This window comes from Leucoraja erinacea, chromosome 2 (assembly GCF_028641065.1).
Source record: "Leucoraja erinacea ecotype New England chromosome 2, Leri_hhj_1, whole genome shotgun sequence".
NCBI classification, from domain to species: domain Eukaryota; kingdom Metazoa; phylum Chordata; class Chondrichthyes; order Rajiformes; family Rajidae; genus Leucoraja; species Leucoraja erinaceus.
Window position 1 is genome coordinate 83,344,040 of NC_073378.1, and position 22,924 is coordinate 83,366,963.

The 22,924-nt window shown below is 37.4% G+C and overlaps 1 protein-coding gene across 1 annotated transcript in view; it reads right to left on the reverse strand.

Annotated features, from left to right (window-relative positions):
- Positions 1-687: 687 nt before the first annotated feature.
- The window catches only part of skap2 (src kinase associated phosphoprotein 2), a 240,483-nt gene continuing 218,246 nt past the window's right edge, over positions 688-22,924 (reverse strand). Inside the window, exons 12-13 of the mRNA XM_055659744.1 lie at positions 2,694-2,796; positions 688-1,343 (exon numbers count right to left, since the gene is read on the reverse strand). Coding sequence (XP_055515719.1) covers positions 2,704-2,796 — 93 coding nt within the window. The 3' untranslated portion in view covers positions 688-1,343; positions 2,694-2,703. The remainder of the gene's footprint in view (positions 1,344-2,693; positions 2,797-22,924) is intronic.

A 22,924-nucleotide genomic window follows, 5' to 3' on the forward strand; every position in this document is an offset into this window, starting at 1 on the left:
ACCAACAGTCGGCCTCTGTAGTGTATTTTGCCTTTGCTAAATATCCATTGATTTTAATGAAACATAAACATTATACACATTGGCAAGTTTAATTGTTTGTGAATCTATTTTATATAAATGCATTGAAATAAAGTTAGTTATGTGTGAGTTGCAAAACAATTCTTTGATCAATGATAAAGTGGAAATAAATTACTAATGTTTTATTATTTAAGTCATTTATTTCCTCCACCTGCTAACATTTTCACTGACTCCAGCAACTACCCTTGATGTTTGAGCGTAATGATTCTAAGTGTTGATTCTAAACACTAATTTGATCTATTTTTAATTCTGTATCATCCATAAAATATTTATTTCTTGTGGTGGCTAGAATGTAAAATATAATTGTATATTTTGCATGTTTTAAAATGAACCAGAAACTAAACAAATAAAAAAATAATTAACATAAATGAGGAAGACTGATTAATAAGGGTTACCTGAGTTTAATATATTCATGGTGTCATCTTCATTTTTGTGCTGGGTAATGCTCTGCAACTTTTGCAGGATAATATGCCAGCCATGTAGAGACTTTTCAAAGAAATTTCTTAATTACAAACTATGTAACCACGATGGCAGACATATACAGGCAGACTTACAAATAAAGTTTAATGGAGAATTGTGCATTATGATCAAATTTATTAATAAACAAAGAGACACTGAAAAAATGTTTATTTATTCAAGTTAATCAACAGGTGAAATTATTTTTCTTGTTAAATTCAAGATTTACACCAAAACCTGAGATTTTCAGTACAAATGTTATGAGACTTAACTGCAACTAAGCATCTTAATGAATTTACGATCTGCCAAAAACTATGTTTATAAGTATTAAAAAATTATTGGAAGAAAATGTTATCCTCTTTAAAATTTGAGATTAACAGGCCATATGGCATCATAATCATTTACTTCACCTTGTTGTGTTCAATTACTACAATCAACATACCAGTTTCCAAATTAATCATAACACAGTAATTTCATTAGTTACACAGCAGGCATTTAAATTATTAGCATAACAACAGTTTGCACACAATTAAACTTTATTTGAACCGTAAAATTTGCAGACTGGAACATTAGAACAAGATTCAATAAAGTGAAACAGACAAGACAGAAAACAGTGCTTACAGTTACTTCAAGATACTCTGGGGGAAAGGAAGGAAAATCAGCCTCATCCCCTTCGATTTTGAGTTTGTCTACAATTGATTAAGTTGTAATGACAGGTCTTGAAACCAATGAAAATATACTGGCTAGGTATTCACCAAAGATGTTATATAAAGCTGGTATGAAGTCACAAATATATTGAGTTGTTCGTGCTGCAAAGCGCAGAAAAATAAAAATAATGCATCAGTAAAATTATAGAAAATAATTACAATAATGAGGAAATAATTTAATTAAACACTTAGCTGCTTCTTGAGTTTCACATCTGTGGTAAGAGGATAGATTATTTTGTTAATAAGATGATGCTATCTTTGTGATAAAATAAGCTGGGGAACAGAACTAGTGGGTGCAAACTCCCTCTCCTGGCAATGGACAGAGAAGCTTTGCATGACCTTCTATCTAGCTTATAAAATCCCTTTGTGCAGAATAAAACGTCATATAGGTAGATAGGAATGGCAGGGGAGGTGGGATTAGTGCCTATATGTGTATGTGGTGGGGAGGGGGGTGGGGGGAGGGAGGGAATGGACAATATAATTGAGGTCTGCAGAAAACTACTGCCATCTAGTGTTTTCTTCCAATATACAATAGCTGGTATACCCCATTATCACGTGATGCTCACTTGACGCATTTCAAATCTGCTCTGAAAATAATAAGGTATTTATCAAATTTTATCAATGGTCGTCTGAAACGAGTTGAATGCATGCATCAAATACTTATATTTTCTGGTTTCTTTAAATGCAATAATTTCATTATCAGTCAGAATACTTCTACACTCAGCTGAGAGAAGTCTTCCCCCCTCCTCCCACCTCATTTCTTTGCACAGCTGAATGCTTCTAGTAATTTTAAAAATTATTATGAATCCTTCATTTTTCTAGAATGTTGTTTTACTGTTATAGATACATCAAACTGTTATTTTTGTTTTGTTTATCTCTGAGAATATTTTGCTAATGGTAAAATGTGCCTTGAGGTCTTATGAGTAATTTTGCCAGGTCCTCAAATTTTAGCACTGGAATGACTATTTTTAGGCTATATAATATCATATTTCATTTATTTATACCATACATTTTGATTACCAGAATTGCATATGATTTTTCTATTCAAATACCATAGGGACTTTAAAAGGAAGTAGCTTCATTGTAAAAAGGTCAATTTCCAGTTAGCAATATAATCCATGTGCTACAGATAGAGTATTTCTTCATGAAGATATTTTTCAGGAATATTTGACAGGTGAAATATTCTCATTTAGTCACAGAGGGCAAAAGAAGAGCATTAAATCAATAAAATGCAGAAACAGGCCCAAAGCAGTTATCTTTTCTCATTTGGTAAATAATTCCATGGTTTGTTTTGACAGCTCACAACAGGAAGATGCATAAGTCTGTCTCCTAACATAAAAACTATTTCAAAACTACAGAATGAAACCTTGACAAGAATGCTTTCTATATAAAAGATATGGGAATAAGGTACTTATGGTCTATTATACTGAGATTCAATTAAAATGTACTTACCCAGACCTTCTCAAATATTGTACATCTCCATTAGGTACACTTTAGGCACCAAGCCAATCATTCCCTTCATTTCTCCTATCCACCACCCAAATGCATTATATTCCTAAAATAACAGAAATACGCACATAAATATAATAGTGTGATTTTTTTTAAATGAACAGCTTAGTAAAATTTAACATTTGTGCAAAGGCAAATAAAATGTTGTATGCATCTAACCATACATGTAACTCAAAACTTTAAACATTAAAATAAATTACATTTAATAATGCAATTTACCATGCATGTTTTTTCGCAAGCTGTTTTGCATAACAAACATAAATATCTGATTTAATCAATGGAAAAATATCCTATACATTTATGACTTTTGTTTCCATTGTTTATAGGCTATAAAAACAAAAATACATCATGTTAGAAATAACATTATTGTAATATAATTATAAAAAGTTTATAACTGAAATGTTCATTAGATATTTTGATTATGACTGAACCAATGTAAGGTTTCATATAGAAATAAAAGTGATCTATTTATTTCTGTCATGATATCAGAGGGTATACCATTTTATGCTCAATAAGAAATTGTCAATATACGTTTCAAATAGTTTTGCCTTCAACATCACATTTCTGTAAGATCAATGACAGTACAGAGTTTGCAGAGTTTTAGAACAAAGTTTGCCCATTCACAGGTCATTCAAGCAGCTCAGTAACATGTAAAATGCCAAAGTTCTTGATCGGCATAAAGGAATAAATAACCATTGCATCAAAATTGGATGATAACATTATTTTTTTAACTGTCAGTTTCAGGAAGTGTTTTTAAAAATATTGATTAAAAAAATGCCAACAAAAAATGATTTAAAGAAATAATTAAACTATTGGATATTTAATTCAATAGTTTAAGAATATCATCATTAGGACAAAACAGAATAAATTACATGGTACCAGAAAGCAACTGAGATTTTTAAAGAACATAAAGGCAACTTTACATAGCTGTACTCCATTTTGTTGCATAGAAATGTTTATTCTTTTTCTCAATAGATTTGAAGGATGGAACTGGAGGGGTTTACAGTCATTTCCGAGGCAGAAATGCACAAGTTTATGATGTTATTTTTATTGAAAAATACACTTTTCATTGAGTTGGTTAAATTTTTTAAATGTCATTATCCCAGTGAGAAGTATGATTATTTTATGAAAAATAAGATCCAACAAGATAGACAATTAAAGCCATCTGCTTTATTTATTACTTTGACACTAAATTTTCTTAGTGCCAGTATGGATGAAATACTAATGAACAACAAATCTTAAATTTCAAACAGGTTCAGTTAATCAAAGACAACAAAAACAGTTTTATTTCCCAAAAAAGTTTTTTGATTCAAATGATCAATTTAAAAGAAAATCAATAAATTAGTATCAACTAGTTCTAATATCAGAAAGACTATTGAGTGTAAAGAAAAAAGAATCATATGATGGCTGAAATATCTGGCCTCCAAAGCTAAAACGAGAACATGACAATTCCTATTAGCAAACATTGTTTCAGGATTCCATGATATATCTTCCTCTATTGTGGGATATTTAAATTACACTCACAATTTGCTAAAATAAATGTTGAGGAATTTCATTTATGTACAACAGAATACCTACATATAATATTATTAGATCACTTTGACAGTTACTACGTGCTTACTTAAAATATCACTTGGTTACCAATTAACCAAAAGATATTGCAATTAATTCTTATTTGTAGTATGAAATTTTTATATGAAATGCTTGCATTTTTTGCTACAAATATTAATATAAAGCTTATAAACAGCTGAAGCATTTTCAGAGTGGATTTTTCATAGTAAAACTGCAAGATCAACATTCAAAACGCTGCTAAATTAAAATGAGATGCAAATATATATATACATATATATATATATATATTATCACCAACAGTGGATCTGGCACAAAATTGATTAAAGTGTCTTCATTTAATTCTAATACTTTAATAGACATATCTCAAATTTTAATGAATACTAAAAAACTAAATGCCCACTGTTTTATTTAGAAGGGTTGCAGACTTTTACCAGTAAACGTCAAGGTTCTTTCCCAATAGCTTTTCTCAGGGTAATTAGTGAGGTGTGACCACCCTAAAGCAGGATATTCGGGCAGAAGGAACACTGCATATTATCACATTCTACCTTATGTGTTTAAGGCATGAACCCTGGGAATAAAATAAATCTGCAGTAAGCCAATTAAAATCTATATTTAAATTTAAAGAATGCACAACTATTTAAATATTTCATTAAAATCCTCAGTGTGTAATTCCTGATACTTATAACTCACTTTTGGGGATATTGTAATACTATTTATTATGCAAAGCAATTATTAAACAAATTATTACTTTCACAAAGGAGATTTAATTACTCAAAATCCTATTACAAAAAAATGTAGTTTTAATTTTCCACATCATGCTTGAAAATATTATTGAACACATATGACAGCCAGTAACTTTTGCTGTAAACGTACCTTACATAAACAAAGTAAACAACTCAACTTTTAATAAATCTATCAAATGTTACCTTAGCAATATCCAAACAATCCTGCTCCTATTCAACATTGATTATTTCCATTGTCCAATTTACAGTTAATTCTACCAATTTCAATTAATATGAAATTGACTATCCGCTGCATTAACAGCACACTTATATAACCTGAGTTTCAAAAATTGAATAGCCTTGCTAGATATAAAACACCAATAATTTGGGAATCTCTACGTAGCTTGATCTTTGTCTATTGGCAGAATAAATATACAGGGACATTATTCTGAAATATTACTTGTGTAGGTGATAAATTGTAGACAACTCTAGGTATTCTCAAAGCTGCTTCTTATTATTTTAAGACTTTATTTTCAAAATTGAAGCAGAGATGTGAAAGCCTATGTAAACCAAAATATATATTTACTGTCTCTGCATAATGTTCTGGAAGAGGTGTATAGCCTGGGTTTGATCTCCAGACAGCACGCAGCAACACAGGTATGTGCAAATCAGCCATCTGGTATTTCTCAATGCAAGAAAACCTTTATGTTACCATAGAAAACAGAGGCACAAATAATTGCAAATGGAATTATGTAACACATCAGAACAAAACACCCAGATTAAATATTCTAGTTTTTTAAGTGATGACGTCAGTTTATACAAAACAAAAATGCTTCTCTATTAAATGGTTATGTAAAATTAAATAATTCAATCGCTGATTAGAAGTTTTGTGTTCGAAATCTTACAAATCTGAGATAATTAATGCACAAATCAGTTTAGATTTGAGGAGTAATCTCAGAGATTCAGGCTACACAACTATCCCCAGTAACAATACACCAGAAAATATAACGAAAGAGAAGCAATAACAGCTTAAGGGTGAAATGTATGTCATTTCTAACATGGCCTTTGGAAATAAAATTACTACAATAAATAGCTGATTGTTTCTGAAGAATACCTAGCTTTATAAAAAAACTGTTGTCAAATATATTTATGTTATTAATTATGCTACATAGTGCAACCAAGATGGGTTTTGGCCCGAAACGTTGCCTATCTCCCTCGCTCCGTAAATGCTGCTGCACCCGCTGAGTTTCTCCAGCATTTTTGTGTACCTTTGACTTTCCAGCATCTGCAGTTCCTTCTTAAACAATTCGAGTAACCACAATAGCATATTAATACAAATAAAAAATTAAGATATACTTTGTTCAAATTTGTTCTTAAATTACATATTGTGTTCTTTTATTTCACTGGAAATAAAGAGAGTATCATGTTTTAGACAAACGTCAGTGAAAACATGATGTTTTGTTATGCATGATGATATCTGAGAATACCAAGTGACTCCTATTGCCAGTAGCATTACATATGCATTTTAATGGTGGCCTGAGATTGATCTGAGACCACAAATACAAAATGAAACCTATTGTTTATAGCTAAAGAATCTCTTGAATTTAATGTCAACGTGTCGTCATATCCTAATATCTCATTCCAGCAGCACCGACCAGCTGGTTTACAGCAACTAGTGGATACAATTCACACATGAATCATTAATAAATATTCAATTAATTCAACTGTTGGATTGAATCTATCTGTTTTTTAAACATGTTAAAATGCAGTTGATGGAGGAAAAGGAAATGACAGCTGACAGCTAGTTTGTATGATTCAGTAGCATGTTCACTGTGTGCAAATCAATCCAGCAACACCCACCTTTTATAATTTGACTCTTCACTGAGAATGAACATGGAAAATGGGAATATGTGTTTGGTATTTCACCTGCCTTTCTGGTTGGCATTGCTGAAATGATTTTTAATTGATACGCACCATCTTAATAACATTATTCAGTCTTTCAACTAATAAAGATAATCTCTTTGATAAATAATATTCTAAAAAGATGACACTTTAAACTGGGAAAGCTTGTGCTGACACAGGGAACAGGTCATCTAAAGTCACACTATATAAGTTAAGACCTCTTGTGTATGACTGTTATTATAGGCAATCGCCTATAATAACAATGCCATTTCCCACAACCAGTAACCTAATCAAGTATATGTGAAGCAGGGACATGCGGTCAGGGGAGGCAGGGGAGGCAGAGCCTCGCCTGTCATACTTCCAATAAAAATAGCTGTTAAGAAAAGTAAAGAAAAATAATAACAAAATAAAATAAATATAACGATTTTTCTACTGATCTGTGTTATAAATGTCATTTTTATATGAATCTAATCATTTTTTATAGTAAAAATCGCCAAATTTGCGCAGCTCCGCTGCAAATACAGGGCGAGATGAGAGGTGAGGCAGCAACGAGCTGAGCCTCCCCTCTGATTGCGCAACCCCTCAGAAACGGCATGGAGCGCGGGCAATAAGCGTGTGCCTGTTACTGTCTCTATGTATGCCACCAATGTAAAGTGTGTAAACCCCTTCATTACATGTCCTTACCTTCCATAGTCCAGGTAACGTATTTCACGTATAAATATATTAAATTTGTGCTCGCTGAACTCATCATAAAACTGCAATGGAAAAGCTCCAGGGGAGTCAGCGATCACGTCTGCCTCACAAGAGGGCATGTCTTCAGCCCAGTTGAGGAAGAGCGAGTGGGAAATGAGGAAATAGAAAATAAAATACTGGTATTACTTTAATAATTAAAATGTTGAGGGAAGTTAGAATTCCCATTTTAGCTTTTCCAGAACATTTCCGTTCAAATGTTGTGCTCTATTCAAGATGGGATGGCTTTTTGGATGACACATTGCTAGATATTCACTTGGTTCCCCAAGATGTTTCAGCAGGCTAATGCAGGGTTGATTTCTTTGATAAAAGTAGTTAAACTTAAAGAATATGGTCACCCAACACGAGTCAAATGTTTTCAGTCACAGAATAAGAACCAATTATAAACTGAAAGATTTAGTTTAGTTGAGACATACAGTGCGAAAACAAGCCCTTCGGCCCAACGAGTCCACACCGACCAGCGATTCCAACACACTAACACTATCCTACACACTAGGGACAATTTACATTCATAACAAGCCAATTAACCTACAAACCTGTTGGTCTTTGGAGTGTGGGAGGAAACCAAAGATCTCGGAGAAACCTCACGAAGGTCACGGAGAGAACATACAAACTCCGTACAGACAGCACACATAGTCAGGATCGAACCCGAGTCTCTGGCGCTGTAAGGCAGTAGCTCCATCGCTATGCCATCGTGCCGCCCAAGTATTTACTACATTCTTTTTCTGTACACTTGACAGGACATATTATTAAAACATGGCCCCCCATTTTATCTTTGAGATTCACAGCTTCTCAGGAGTTGTCAGGAAGAGGAAAGTTTTTGGTTCCATGTTTTTGATATACTGCTCAATAATGCTATGAATAATTTTAACCATTTGCAATGACTACCTTAAGTTCAAGTTATTTTATGAAATTCATAAACTGATGTACTATTAAATGACCTTACATGTATTGAAAAGGAAAGTAAGGAGTACAGCTATGATCCATTATTAAAAAACTCACAATAATCATATAACAGCAATACGTATCTCTCCAGATATCTCTTAAACTATTTCCACAGCAGTTGTATTTAAACACTTTGCATGTTGATGCATGAGTTATAAAAAAACTCAATATTGCCTCAAAAATCAAATTTCTCCTATAGACATTGCTAATGCTTCCCTTTTAACATAACAAATTAGCTGTTTCTGCCAAAATTGATTAAGAATATTAGACTTTCAACATGCACCAGATGTCAGAAAAGTAAACAGATTTAACTGAGCAAATATAACAGCACAAAAAAATACACACAAGATGTAATAGTATACATAGTTCAGTGATACCATCCAATGCATTGAATACAAGCTAAATAGGCCCCAATTGGTTCATAAACGCATATTTCACTGAATGGATACACCGTGAATGACTGCCCACTGAGGCATTTCCCTGGGGGCATCAAAGCCATCCACACAGCAACTGATGCTGTCCTGGCCTGGATGTCTACCCTTGATCTACAACTTTTGGTTGTACGCGCCATACACAAGAAGACTGAATGGATATTTTAATTATATTTGTATTACTTGATCATTGATTTCTTTACACAAGTTTCACAGTAACTTATTTCAAACAAGGTATAATTCTACACTGCACTCCTGCTAATGTGTGCCATAAAATAAATGTTCCTGGTGGTCAGAGATTTTTATGAAATGTCAAAAGTGAAATTTGCATGAAGAAAATAAAATGATGCAAAAACCTCAGGTTAACAATTTTAGCATCTTATTTATTTATTCCATAGTTTTGTTTTGTATTTTCAATCACCTTGTTTTTTTTATTAGAACTTTACAAGGAATGGACAATTAAATTACAGTTGAAGAGGACTACGGCTTTATTTAATTTTGAGAAAGGTCAGAATTAATGGATTATAATTTTTTAACCTTAGGGGCTAGTTTGTCTTAATGTTTTATTTGGAATGCCCCTACACACAAAAAATGGATATGGTGTGGATATAAAAGAGCTGTCAGCTGTTCCTCTATTAGATTCCTTCCAATTTCAATTTACTTAGCCCCATGTGTTTGCCTTTTTAATTATCTAAGTGCAGACAAAGAAACATTTTCCATATTTATTTAAAATGAAAGAGAGACTAAATATCATTTGGCTGACACAAAGAACTGATACAATTGGTCAAACAGGCTGGAGTAACAAAATAGAGATACTTCAGCAAACTCATGCTAGTGATTGATTTTGGTGGGCAAAACTTTTGTAATTAATTATGATGACTGAGCGGGAAGGAAGTTTTCTGAAATTATAACCTAACATAAGAAATTGCACAGAACCGTCACTCCTTAACTTTCTAGAATAATGCTGTGTATCCATCGTGCAAGCTCACAGGAAAATGCAAATGGTTGTTTCATGCTTTACAAAGAATGGCATAGAAATGGGCTCCCTTTGGCCCACCTACACTAATCACTTTTGCCTGCATTAGGTATGTATCTTTCTGTGCCTTGCCTCTTTGAGTACCTCTTAATGCTTCTAGAATGTAGAATGGGATAGGGGGAGGTGAGGAGTAGGGGATAGAGGGATAGGAGGGGGGTATGGAGGGAGTGGCTGAGGCTAGGGGAAAGGAGAGGGAGAGAGAGGTGAGGGAGGGGTTCGGGGAAGGGAGGAGTAGAAGGGAAAGAAGAGGGAGGGTGAAGAGGAGGGGAGAGAGTGCTAGGGATGAGCGGAAATGAGCTGCGCCTGTGCAGTGGGAGCTATGGGTGAGTAGTGGAATATTGCGTTGGGGGATCAAGCCTCCTGTGTGACAGGGACCCAACGGGTTCTACTTAGTCTAGTACATGATTATAATCGAGCCATTCTCAGTGTACAGATATATAAGGGAATAATGTTTAGTGCAAGATAAAGCCAGTAAAGGCCGATCAAAGATAGTCTGAGGGTCACCAATGAGGTAGATAGCAGTTCAGAACTGCTCTCTCGTTGCAGTAGGATGGTTCAGTTGCCTGATAACAGCTGGGAAGAAACTGTCCCTGAATCTGGAGGAGTGCATTTTCACACTTCTGTACCTTTTGTCCAATGGGAGAGGGTAAAGAGGGAGTGGCCAGGTTGTGACTCGTCCTTGATTATGCTGCTGGTCTTGCCGAGGCAGCATAAGGTGTAAATGTATTCAATGGAAGAGAGTTTGGTTTGTGTGTTTTTTTGATGGTCTGAGTAGCATCCACAATCCGCTGCAATTTCTTACAGTCTTGAATGGAGTTGTTCCCAAATCAAGCTGTGATGCATGCTGATAAAATGCTTACAAATGCTTCCATCAGGTCACCCTTCAGGCTCACTGCACAAAACAAGCCCAGCCTATCCAATCACTCTCCACAACTAAAATTAGTTTAATTTCGAGATACAGTATGGAAACAGGCTCTTCATTCAACTGCGTCTACGCCGACCAGCGATCATCGTACACCAGACCTATCCTATACACTGAGGACAATTTAAAGAAGACAATTGTCCTACAAACCGGCACCCAGAGAAAACCCACGTGGTGACAGGGAGAACGTACAAACTCCAGACAGACAGCTGCTATAATCAGGTTTTAACCAGGCGCTTTCTACTGCTACGCCAATGTGCTGCCCAACATGTGTGGAATGTTGCTGCACACAAATTGTCAACTGTGGCGGTAGAGTAAACATCAATTACTTCAAATCTATGTACTGGTTGTAAAACACATTAGAACATTTTGAGTGATATGTACACTATTTTATGGAACAAAAAATCTGCTGGAGGAACCACAGGTCGAACAGTGTATGTATGGGGGAGGGGGAAGGAATTGTTGATGTTTAGGGTCAAAAACCTGCAATGTTTCAAATTCTAATGAATATAGACGTTACCTGCTGAAGTTTTACACATATGGCAACCTTTCGAACCAGGCATGAAATTTCTCCAATCCAAGTAGATCTCCCCTCCATTAAATAATGGGACAAATCCCAATACAAAACTCCTGGTGAGGCCTTGCCTTGCCTTGCATAGTTGGGGCATTAGATACTTATGGATGGAAGCAGGGAAATGTGACCCTAATTCAAGATGATTTCTTATTTCAAAACACGTAAATTACTTTTTCTGTATGTATTAGGACAACTGGAGTTAAGGTTAAGTGAGCATTTTAGCACTGATGAGGTGTAAAGTAAACCAAACAAAGGAAAATTGAAAGGTTATTTTGAGCAGATTTTTGAAATTTTTGGTTGACTGGAATTATTATTGCCTGGCTAGAATAAAATATGTAACTCAATAAAATTACGATTTTTAAACATATATTTCTCTGCTTTTCTCAGAAACATACCATGACTCAATAAGCCAATTTTAAGTTTACCACAGCACATTAGATTACTATATTAAAATGTTTTTTCTATTGAAGAATAATTTGATAATTACCTTGTTTACTAGATAAAATTTTACATTTTAATACCAATCTTCTGAAAAGGTGTATAACATCTGTTCATGATACTATTATGCTGAATTAACATATGCTATTGAACAATATATTGCTGGATATGGTTAAACATGGTATTTTGGATTTGTTTAATAAAGAAGATGTGTTCAAAGTAAATACGGTCTATTAACTAATGATTAGATACAAACATTCATTCAGATTGGACACAAGGAACTCTTGATGGTAGTTTCCAAAAAAGACACAAAAAGCTGGAGTAACTCAGCGGGTCAGGTTAATTGTAGTACAGAGGAGAAAGCTGGAGGAGAGGTGGGGCATAACAAATCCTGGCAAATGACAAGTGGGTACTGGTGATGGGGGTTTGATTATCATATGGGTAGATAAAGGCTGGGAAGAAGACAAAAGGCTGAGAAGAAGTGTGAAGTCTGAAGCCAGACGAAAGACTATAAGTGGAACGGGATGGGGGGAGGGGAAAGGGTTGTTGTTGGTTAGGTACCTAAAGTTGGAGAATTCAATGTTTATACTGTTGGGTTGTAAACTACACGTGGAATATGAGGTTCTGTTCCTCCAATTTGCATGTAGCCTCACTTTGGCAGTAGAAGAGGCCCAGGACAGCAAGGTTGATATGGGAATGGAAATGGGAGTTAAAATGGTTAGCATGTGGGTGATCCAGCAAGCCAAGGCGGACCAAATGCCAGTGTTCAGCAAAACAGTTGTCTAGTCTAGGCTTGGTCTCGCCAATGGAAAGGAGGCCTTATCGGAAGCACCAAATGCAGTAGATGAGTAAGAGGAGGTACATGTGAATCTCTGTCTCACCTGAAAGGTCTGCTGAAGACCTTGTATGGATCTGAGGGGGGAGGTATAGCAACAGATGTGACATCTCCTGTAGTTTTAGGGGAAACTGCCTGGGGAGGAGGTGGTTTGGGTGTGAGGGGATGAGTGAACCAAAGTGTTGCAGAGGGAGCAGTCTCTGTGGAAATCAGAAAGAGATGGGGATGGGAAGATGTGACACGTGATGGGATGCAGAGGCTGGTGGGGTGAAAGACAAGAACCAGTGGAGCTCTATCCTTGTACCAGATGGGGGAATGATGTGTTTACTTTAATTATGAGACCTTGTTAATGGCAAGCAATTTGAGTCATAGAGTGATACAGTGTGGAAACAGGCCTTTTGGCCCAACTTGCCCACACCAGCCAACACTTTCTCAGCTACACTCGTCCCACCTGCCTGCATTTGGTCCATAACCCTCCAAACCTGTCCTATCCATGTACCTGTCTAACTGTTTTATTGGGATAATCCCAGCCTTAACTACTTCCTCTGGTAGCTTGTTCCATACACCCACCACAACTTTGTGTGAAAAAGTTACCCCTCGGATTCCTATTAAATCTTTTCCCCTTCACCTAAACCAATATCCTCTGGTCCTTGATTCCCCTATTCTGGGGAAGCGATTCTGTGCATCTACCCGGTCTATTCCTCTGATAATTTTATACACATCTATAAGATCACCCCTCATCCTCCTGAGCTCCAAGGAATAGTCCCAGCCTACTCAACCTCTCCTGATAGCTAAGACCCTCTAGTCCTGCCAACATCCTCGTAAATCTTCTTTGTACCCTTTCCAGCTTGACAACATCTTTCCTATAACATGGTGCCCAGAACTGAACACAATACTCTAAATGCAGTCTCACCAACGTCTTATATAACTGCAACATAACCTCCCAACTTCAATATTCAATACTCTGACTGATGAAGGCCAATGTGCCAAAAGCCTTTTTGACCACCTTATCTACCTGCGACTCGTCCATCAAGGAACTATGCACCTGCACTCATGGATCCCTCTGCTCTACAACACCCCCCAGAGCCCGACCATTCACTGTGTAGGTCCTGCCCATGTTAGACTTCCCAAAATGCAACACCTCACATTTTTCTGCGTTAAATTCCATCAACCATTCCTCAGCCCTTTATGGCCAATCGATCAAGATCCTGCTGCAATTTTTTTTTTTTTAAATATTTTTATTAGAAGTGATGTACAATAATATAAAACATATTACATTTCAAGTACATGCTGCAATTTTTCTCAATCATCTTAACTCTCTGCAAAACCACCCAGTATTGTATAATCAGCAAACTTGCTAATCTTACCATGTTCTCATCAAAATCATTGATGTAGACAACAAACAGTAACGGGCCCAGCACTGAACCCTGAGGCACACCACTAGTCACAGGCCTCCAGTCCAAGAAGCAACCTTCCACCATCACGCTCTGCTTCCTTCCATGAAGCCAATTTTCTATCCATTTAGCTATCTCTCCATGGATCCCATGCAATCTAATCTTCCAGAGCAGCCTACCATGTGGAACCTTGTCGAATGCCTCACTGAAATCCATGTACACAACACCTACAGCTCTGCCCTCATCGACCTTTTTGGTCACGTCTTCAAAAAACGTAATCAGATTTGTGAGACACGCCCTCTCATGTACATAACCATGCTGACTATCCCTAATTAACCCCTGTTCATCCAAATGCCTGCACAACCTATCGCTCAGAATATTCTCTAGTAATTTTCAGACTACAGATGTCAAGCTCACTGGCCTATAGTTTCCAGCATTCTCCCTGCAGCCCTGCCACCCTCCAGTCTTCCAACACTTCTCCTGTATTTAAAGACAACTCAAAAATTTCAACTGGGGCTCTTTCAATTTCCTTTCTAGTTTTGCATAATGTCCCCTGATCTAAAGAGATCAAGAAAGGAACCTCAAAAACAAATAATATTTAAAAAAAAATTATTTAAAATAAATGTGCACTTAATTTAGTTGTCAAGTAAGAAACTTTAGAATTAAAAAGGATCTTCAGAATTTATTTAGAAATATTTATTAACATTTTGGGAAGTCCTTTGGGAAAGAAGAATGACAATTCAGAGTAGCAATGTTACAAAATTTTGAGATTTTAAAAATCAAGTCTGCAATTTATCCCATCAGATAAAACATAAAAATAAGTTTAATTTGACACCTAATTCACTTTCATATCTCAAGTATTTAAACAGTTATGGCCATTTTCATACTCGGAAATTAGCATCTTGTTCCCTATTGTTTTTCTATGGACATAACAAAAAAGCTGTGATCGTGGACAAGTCAAAATCCCATAACTTTCTTAAAAATTAAGAGAATTGAATGAAAATTTAAGTTATCATAGATCGAAGCATTCTGAAACAAATATAAAATAACCTTACTTGGATGACCTGAAATTAAAGCATATAATTAGTTAGTTACCCAATTGTAGCTAATTCCAAACTTCAATTACTAGATCTAAACATCTATCCATTTCTTAATAAATGATTAACATTTTTAAATAGCCTAAGTGTCCAAATAATATTCACAAATAATTCACAATAAAACATGATTTTTAAATCTCATTTACATAGGCCAAATGGAAGGAATTTAGTGTTCAATTGCTGTAAATTAATGTCCATTTAAATCAGCTTTCTAGTGGGATCCTATGAAGCGCTGGTTTAGAACGTTCACATAGTGGTAGATTTGTGCCCTCAAATGCCCAGAAAAATACTGCGGGATATAATGGGCCCAAAATTAGCTACTCGCAACATTAAACTTTGTAACAAGGATCTTAAGAAGCCCTTTTTAACGTAAAAATAAACGGCCTACCTTCCGTTTTCCCCTGTATGAGATCTGGCCCGTTGTCGGTGGTCGCGGGTTTAGAGGTTAATTTTTAACCTACTATAACAATTAAATAAAGCCCTTAAAACTAATAATAGCTCAAGCGAGGGAATCTTCCAGCGATTTTTCGTTAATAATTAACTAGGCTGAAAAACCTCGATTTGAACAGCCTAGGGAAAATCGCGTTTTAAACCCGCCCCCCTCTAAACGGCGCCAAAATCGCGCACACAGGCTGGGACAGATTTTCAGCGACCTTCAGGTACGTTTTGCAACATACCTATTCAGAGGCATGCTCTGTGATAAGTGGGAAATATAAAATAAAAAATTCTACATACAATATTAGGAGCTGCTGAAAACACACACCATTTGTGGCCATTTGAATCGCAATGTACACTTATGGTCATTCATACTAGTGCTAGGTTTACACAACATTCACGCTTCCAGTACATCATCACAATTTCAAGAAACAGTGTTGATTCCCTGACACATTTTTTGAGGCCACAATCTTGCCATCTGTTAATCCAAGCTAGTTTGCATGTCTTAAAGGTAAAATTAAAGGTAGAAGTAATATCAGAATCTAAACAATTTACTATAAACTACAGTTAAACACAATTTAACACACGCTCAGATTATTAAGAGGTGGATATGAGAATAAAGGAGGTCCTCTGTACAAAGAACATCAGGAAGCTCTGCAGAGACAGGCAGGAGAGGGATAGGAAAGTACTGGCAAGATTCATGAGATGCCATGCTGTAAGATGTTCTAGGACCTCATAAATGTGGTTAGGGTCGATGAATACATCTTCAAATATCTCATCGTACTAATTGAATCATTATTGTGACAAAATGCTCAATTCAATATAATACAATTGCTCAGCTACCAAAAACTTCTATCAATCAAATTCTACCCTGACCAAACACTCAAGAAATCCTACTATACATACCACTAATCCGGCAGGACAGCACTAAAGGGTGGCACAGTGATAGAGTTGCTGCCTTACAGCTGTAGAGACCCGGGTTCAATCCTGACTACGGGTGATGTCTACACAGAGTTTGTACGTTCTCACTGTGACCACGTGGATTTTTTCCGGGTGCTCCGGGTTACTCCCAATATTCATAAAGAAGTACAGGTTTGTCAGTTAATTGCCTTTGGTAAAATTGTACATGGTCCCTATTGTGTAGAATATTGTTAGTTTATGGGGATCACTGGTCAGCACGGACTCTGTGGACCGAAGGGCCTGCTTCCATGCTGTTATCTGTAAAGTCTAAATCCATGCCATACAACTTGTACACACTGATATTCAATAAGATAAGCACATCGAAGATATAATCAAATTCACCAATGGATCTCCCTTATCTATAGGGAAGATGGGGCATAATGGTGCCAATAGTGGAACCATTTTTGATTACCAGCTACAGATGGTGTATGCACGAAGCTCTCCTTCTCTCCCCTTTCCTCTTTATTATTGCTGGTAACAAAAGTCAGATGGTGATTTCTGCTGAAAATATTGTTTTCAGTAGTTTAGTTTAGTTTAGAGATACAGCACGGATACAGGCCCTTCAACCTACCGAGTCTGCACCGACCAGCGATCCCCACACATTAACACTATCCTACCCTGGGGACAATTTTTACATTCATATCAAGCCAATTAACCTACAAACCTGAATGTCTTTAGAGTGTGGAACGAAACCCGCACAAGTCACAGGGAGAATGTACAAACCTCCCTACAGACAAGTAGATCTATACATTTTACAGTGTATTATGCTCTGCACGAGTCATTAGCCTTGAACACTCGTTATTGATTGAGGTGTAAACCACCAGTTACCTGTAACCAATAGCAACCAATACACTTTTCAAGAGAAGGAAATAGATTCAATTTCATAGCATATGAAAGTAAATTTAATTCAAGGCAAGTTCAGTAATCCAGTGTCAGAGCAAACAAAATCTACAAGTCTTACATTTTATATACAATAACTGTTAACTCTATCATGTCTTTAAATTAATTAATGTCCCAAAGGGCTTCAAACAAATTATGATGCTAACCCATGTGAAAAGATGTTAGGGAAGGGATTAAAAGCTTTATCAAATAAGTAATTTCCAATCAAATCCATTATAAGAGATGGAAACAATGAACTACAGATGCTGGTTTACCAAGGAAAGCCACAAAATGTTGGAGTAACTCAGATAGTCAAAGAAGAATCCTAACCTGAAATGTCACATATCATGTTCTTCAGGGATGCTGCCTGACCCGCTGAGTTACTCGAGCTTTTTGTATCCTTCTAAATCCATTATAAATTTGTGAAACAGTCTTTCACTTCTAACTGGGCACATTAATGATTTCCAGAATTCTTTCCAATTTCTTTGATAGCATGCTAAAATGCAGAACATTTTGTTAGTTTACATTATTGCCTCTTTCAGAATTTCATTTCTCCCAATTGTCGAACAATGTTTCTTTATATCCTCCCTTTTCACCCTATATTTTAGAACTTGCATTTCTCTAACTTTCAGTTCTAACGAAGGGTTTTTGTCCTAAAAACGTAACTGTATATCTCCACACAGATGAATCCCAACTAAATATTTCCAGCAATTTATATTTTTATTTGCAGTGTCACAGAGTACGAGTTTAGCTAGGGAAGTCTGCAGTATGGTTGTGAATTGTTGAGCAATTAATCTTTACACTGACTTTTGCTTTTAATCAAGGCATCACAATGGATGTGTTGAACAATCAGTGAACAAAACCTTGTAACTCTTAGAAACACCCTTGTGGAACCATGTGGAACATAACAACCACATGATTCCTAATTGAATTTTTAATATGCAGTAACTTCATATTTACTTCCAGAATTAGCTTACACACAGGGAGGTAGATGGTTTGCACGAACATAACTGCATCATTTGAGATCTTTCCTAACACCTCCATACTGTTTCCTTGTAACAATATTATTTAGTAATAGTATGCTTGAAAGAGAAATCATGCTAATTTAATACTAAAGTGCAGCACAGCTATTGCTGATTAAATGAAAAGACGGATGATCAGGTACATTTTGTAGATAATTTCTACTCCTCCTCAATTTATTTTTACAATCAAAAGCAATAATAGTAAATATTTCAAATTCAGAAATGGAAAAGGGACATGAAACTAAACTAAACATTTGCAGGTATACCAAATAATTCTAAGTGGGTGTTTAGTTTAGATTATTATTGTCACAGGAAAAACTCCTTAATTGGACCACAGCACTAAGGTTTTTTTGACAGTGTGATTCTAGTGACTGTTAAGTATCACTAACCACCACGTCATCCAAACAATAGACTAATGCTGTTGCTGCAATTATTTCTAACATACTTTGAAGATATGGTCTAAGCTGTACTTTAAACAGCCCATATATCTGCTGTATTTGATCTTTGCCCTGCATGTGTTTTGTGTCCAGTTTGCTCAGGGTTAAGGAATTGATGTAATGATTCTTCTAAGCCCATTGAAGAGCAAGTAGTTCATGTTTCCAAAGAGGCAAAAACCTGATGCCTTGCCTGAAAAAGTGGGAAAAACTTAAACATAAATATTTCAAACCAAATCCCAATCTGACAACCCTCCACACGACTGAATTTAATGGTGAGAGGGTGGCAGGGTATCCATCAGAGGGTACCAGGCGCACTTCCAGGCTGAGGGCCTCCCCACTGCCGGTTCCAATTCCTTCACTTTGACCGATTCTCATGGGTCCTACTGCTACCCCTTCCAACTAGGGATCTCAACACTGACATCACTGGTTCCTGCTATCCTTCCCCCTATGCCATATGTCATATTCGCCAACATTATACCACCCCACAATACTAAACCACCCTCCAACACTATACCAGCCGTCCACCCCTCTGCCTTCCTCAGAGCATGGCTCTGACCCCAGCACTTACCCCTTTCCCACTAGCCTCCCCTTTCCAATGCAGAATGGTCAGTCCTCAGCAGAAACCTTACCTTTGTACACTTACGCCCACCCCTCAACAAGTTCCAAACCAGAGTTTGAAGAAGGGTCTCGACTCGAAATGTTACTATCCATGTTCTCCAGAGATGCCTGGCCTGCTTGTCTTATTTATCCCCGGGAGGTAAATCATTCAATTCAATATCACATTCAAAATATTATAGCTCTTTCAGCTTTTATGCAGAATAACTAAAAAAATCAGAACAGTGGGGAGTGGAGAGTTTGAGTGGGGGTAGTTTTATTAAAATCTTTGAAATTCTCTGGCTCTGGATATACTGCCCTTAAGAATGTTCAAGGTGGAACATAGAACAGTACAGCTCAAGAAAAGGCCCTTCAGCCCACAATATCTGTGTTAAACATGATGCCACATCTCTTAACTATCTGCAGATAATCCATATCCTTCCATTCCCTGCATATCAATATGCTTATCCACGAGTCTCTTTAAATGCCAATATTGTATCTGGCTCAATCACCAACACCGGCAGCATGTTCCAGGCACTTACCACCATCTGTGTAAAAAGCTTGCCCCACACATCTCCTTTAAACTTTACCCCTCTCACCTGAAATCTATGCCCTCTAGTATTTGATTTTACCATCCTGGGAAAAATATTCTGACTCTCTACCTTATTTATGCCTCCCATAATTTAATATAATTCTATCACTTCTCCCCACAACCTCCTGCGTTCCAGAAAAAACAATCCAAGCTTTCCAACCCCTCCCTGTAGCTAATATATCCTAATCCAGGCATCATTTGGCGGCGCGACTCACCCGTTGCAGCGGCCCCTATAGCCTGTCTGTCTTTTTTTAATTTTTTTGACTAGTTAAATGTAGTGTTGGTGTTTTTTAATACTGGTTTTAAATGTGTATATGTGGGGGGGAGGGGGGGGGGAGAGGAGGGGGAAACTGTTTAAAATCTCTTCCCTGTCCGGGAGACCCGACCTTTTCCCTGTCGGGTCTCCATTGTCGTTGGGACCTAGCACCGTGGAGCGGCCTCCAACCTGAACGACCTGGGGGCTCTGGAGACTGCGGAGCTGCGGACCACTCACCATCGTGGGGCTGGCCGGCTTCGGAGCGTTGGGAGCGGTGGTGACTCGCTGCTGCGACTCGACTCCTGGGGCTCGGAGGCTCCAGCAACGCAGCCGCAGGTCCGGTGGACTGTCGGGACATCGGGAGCTCGCGGGTCCGGGGGGAGAGACCGCTTCCCGGAGCTCCCGCAACGCAACTTCTCCAGCCCGTATCGCGGGGTTGGAACGACCCGGAGCAGGGTCGTACATCGCTCGGCGCGGCTTCATGGCCGTGGGACATTACAGCACCCGCCGGGGGCTCCAACTTTGAGACTTTTAGACCGGGAGCGGGGCCGTACATCGCCCCGCGCGGCCTAAAATGGCCGTGGGACTTATCATCGCCCGCCTGGGGCTTGGACATCGGGAGAGACATGGAGAACAGGGGAGAGAAAATACTTTGCCTTCCATCACAGTGGGTCCACTGTGATGGATGTTTGTGTGAATTAAATTGTGTGTATGTCTAGGAATTGTCTTTGTTTGTATGGCTGTGGAAACAGAATTTCGTTTGAGCCTCACTGAGGCTCAAATGACAATAAAGGGTATTGTATTGTATTGTATTGTATTGTATTTTAGTAAACCGCTCCTGCAGCCTTTCCAAAGCCTCTACATCCTTCCTGTAATGGGGTGACCAGAACAGCACCCAATACTCCAAATTCAGTCTAACCAAAAGTCTTATAAATGAAAGCAAGCATATCATATGTGTAGGAAGAAACTGCAGATGCTGGTTTAAACCGAAGATATGACACAAAATGTTGGAGCATCTCTGGAGAGAAGGAATGGTTGACGTTTCGGGTCGAGACCCCTCTTCAGACTAGTCAATGAAAAGGGGCTGACTTCGCGACCTATGCAATTCACTGTTTTACCGAACACGACAGCCCCATCCAGCTCAGACCTGCCCCGCAAAGAGTGGGTCGCCCTGAACCAGCTCCGTACGGGGGTCGGCCGGTTCAACGCCAACATTCATCGCTGGGGGCTGCGTTCATCAGCTGCCTGCGTGTGTGGAGCAGACCAACAAACAGCGCTGCACGTCATTTTCAACTGCGCTGTCCTCCACCCCTGTTGGAGGGGTAGACATAACGGCCCTCAACAACAGCACATTGAACTGGCTACAACGCCTGCAGGGCGTTACATAACTTCCGCTGCCTCAAACGCAAGAAGTTCCAGGTTCTGGAAATGTATCCACCTTTATGCTCATCAAGAGCCCCAACATTTCCTCCTTCTTAATCTCAACCTGCCCATGCTTATTATTATTATTATTATTATTATTATTATTATTATTATTATAATTATTATTATTATTATTATTATTATTATTCTCCACACTGATTTCACTGTGCTCCATGTCCTTGTCATTGATGAAACCAAATGCAAAGTATTAATTTAGTACCTCATCTACATCCCCAGACTCGAAGCACAAATTATTTTCTTTATCCATGAGTGATCCTACCTTCTCCCTGGTTACCCTCTTGTTTTTAATATAGGTTTAAAAAGCTTTGGAATTTCTTTAATCTGACATTTCTTTAATGCCTTTTTGTAGCCCCTTTTGGCCCTTCGAATTACCTGTGCCCAATTGCCTGTTTAACCGTTTCCCTCTTTTTTTTGTATTTCTCAAAAGACCTGAGTGATTCCATCCTCTTAAACCTTGTAAGTAAATTTACTATGTGTAGGAAAGAACTGCAGATGCTGGTGTAAATTGAAGGTAGACACAAAATACTGGAGTAACTCAGCGGGACAAGCAGCATCTCTGGAGAGGAATGGGTGACGTTTCGGGTCGTGACCCTTCTTCAGACTGAAAATACCCCAGCATTTTGTGTTTACCAAGTAAATTTACAATCTCGTTTGCATTCCTTATCGCTCCTCCTTATTGGAACATGCGATGGAATATGTGAACATGTCTTTAAACAGATGTAGACTTACCTAATAACAATTGTTCCTAGTATACCCTCTCAAGCACCTGCCTAATAAAGTTGTAGTTTGCCTTACTTCAATTAAGTACTTGGAAATTGATAGATCTCTGAACATGATGGAAAATAAACTCTAAGAAAAAGGTAAGCTATGATCTTATTAAAGGATGAATATTCAAAATAAAAACAGAAAATGCTGGAAAGACTCAGAAGGTCAGACAT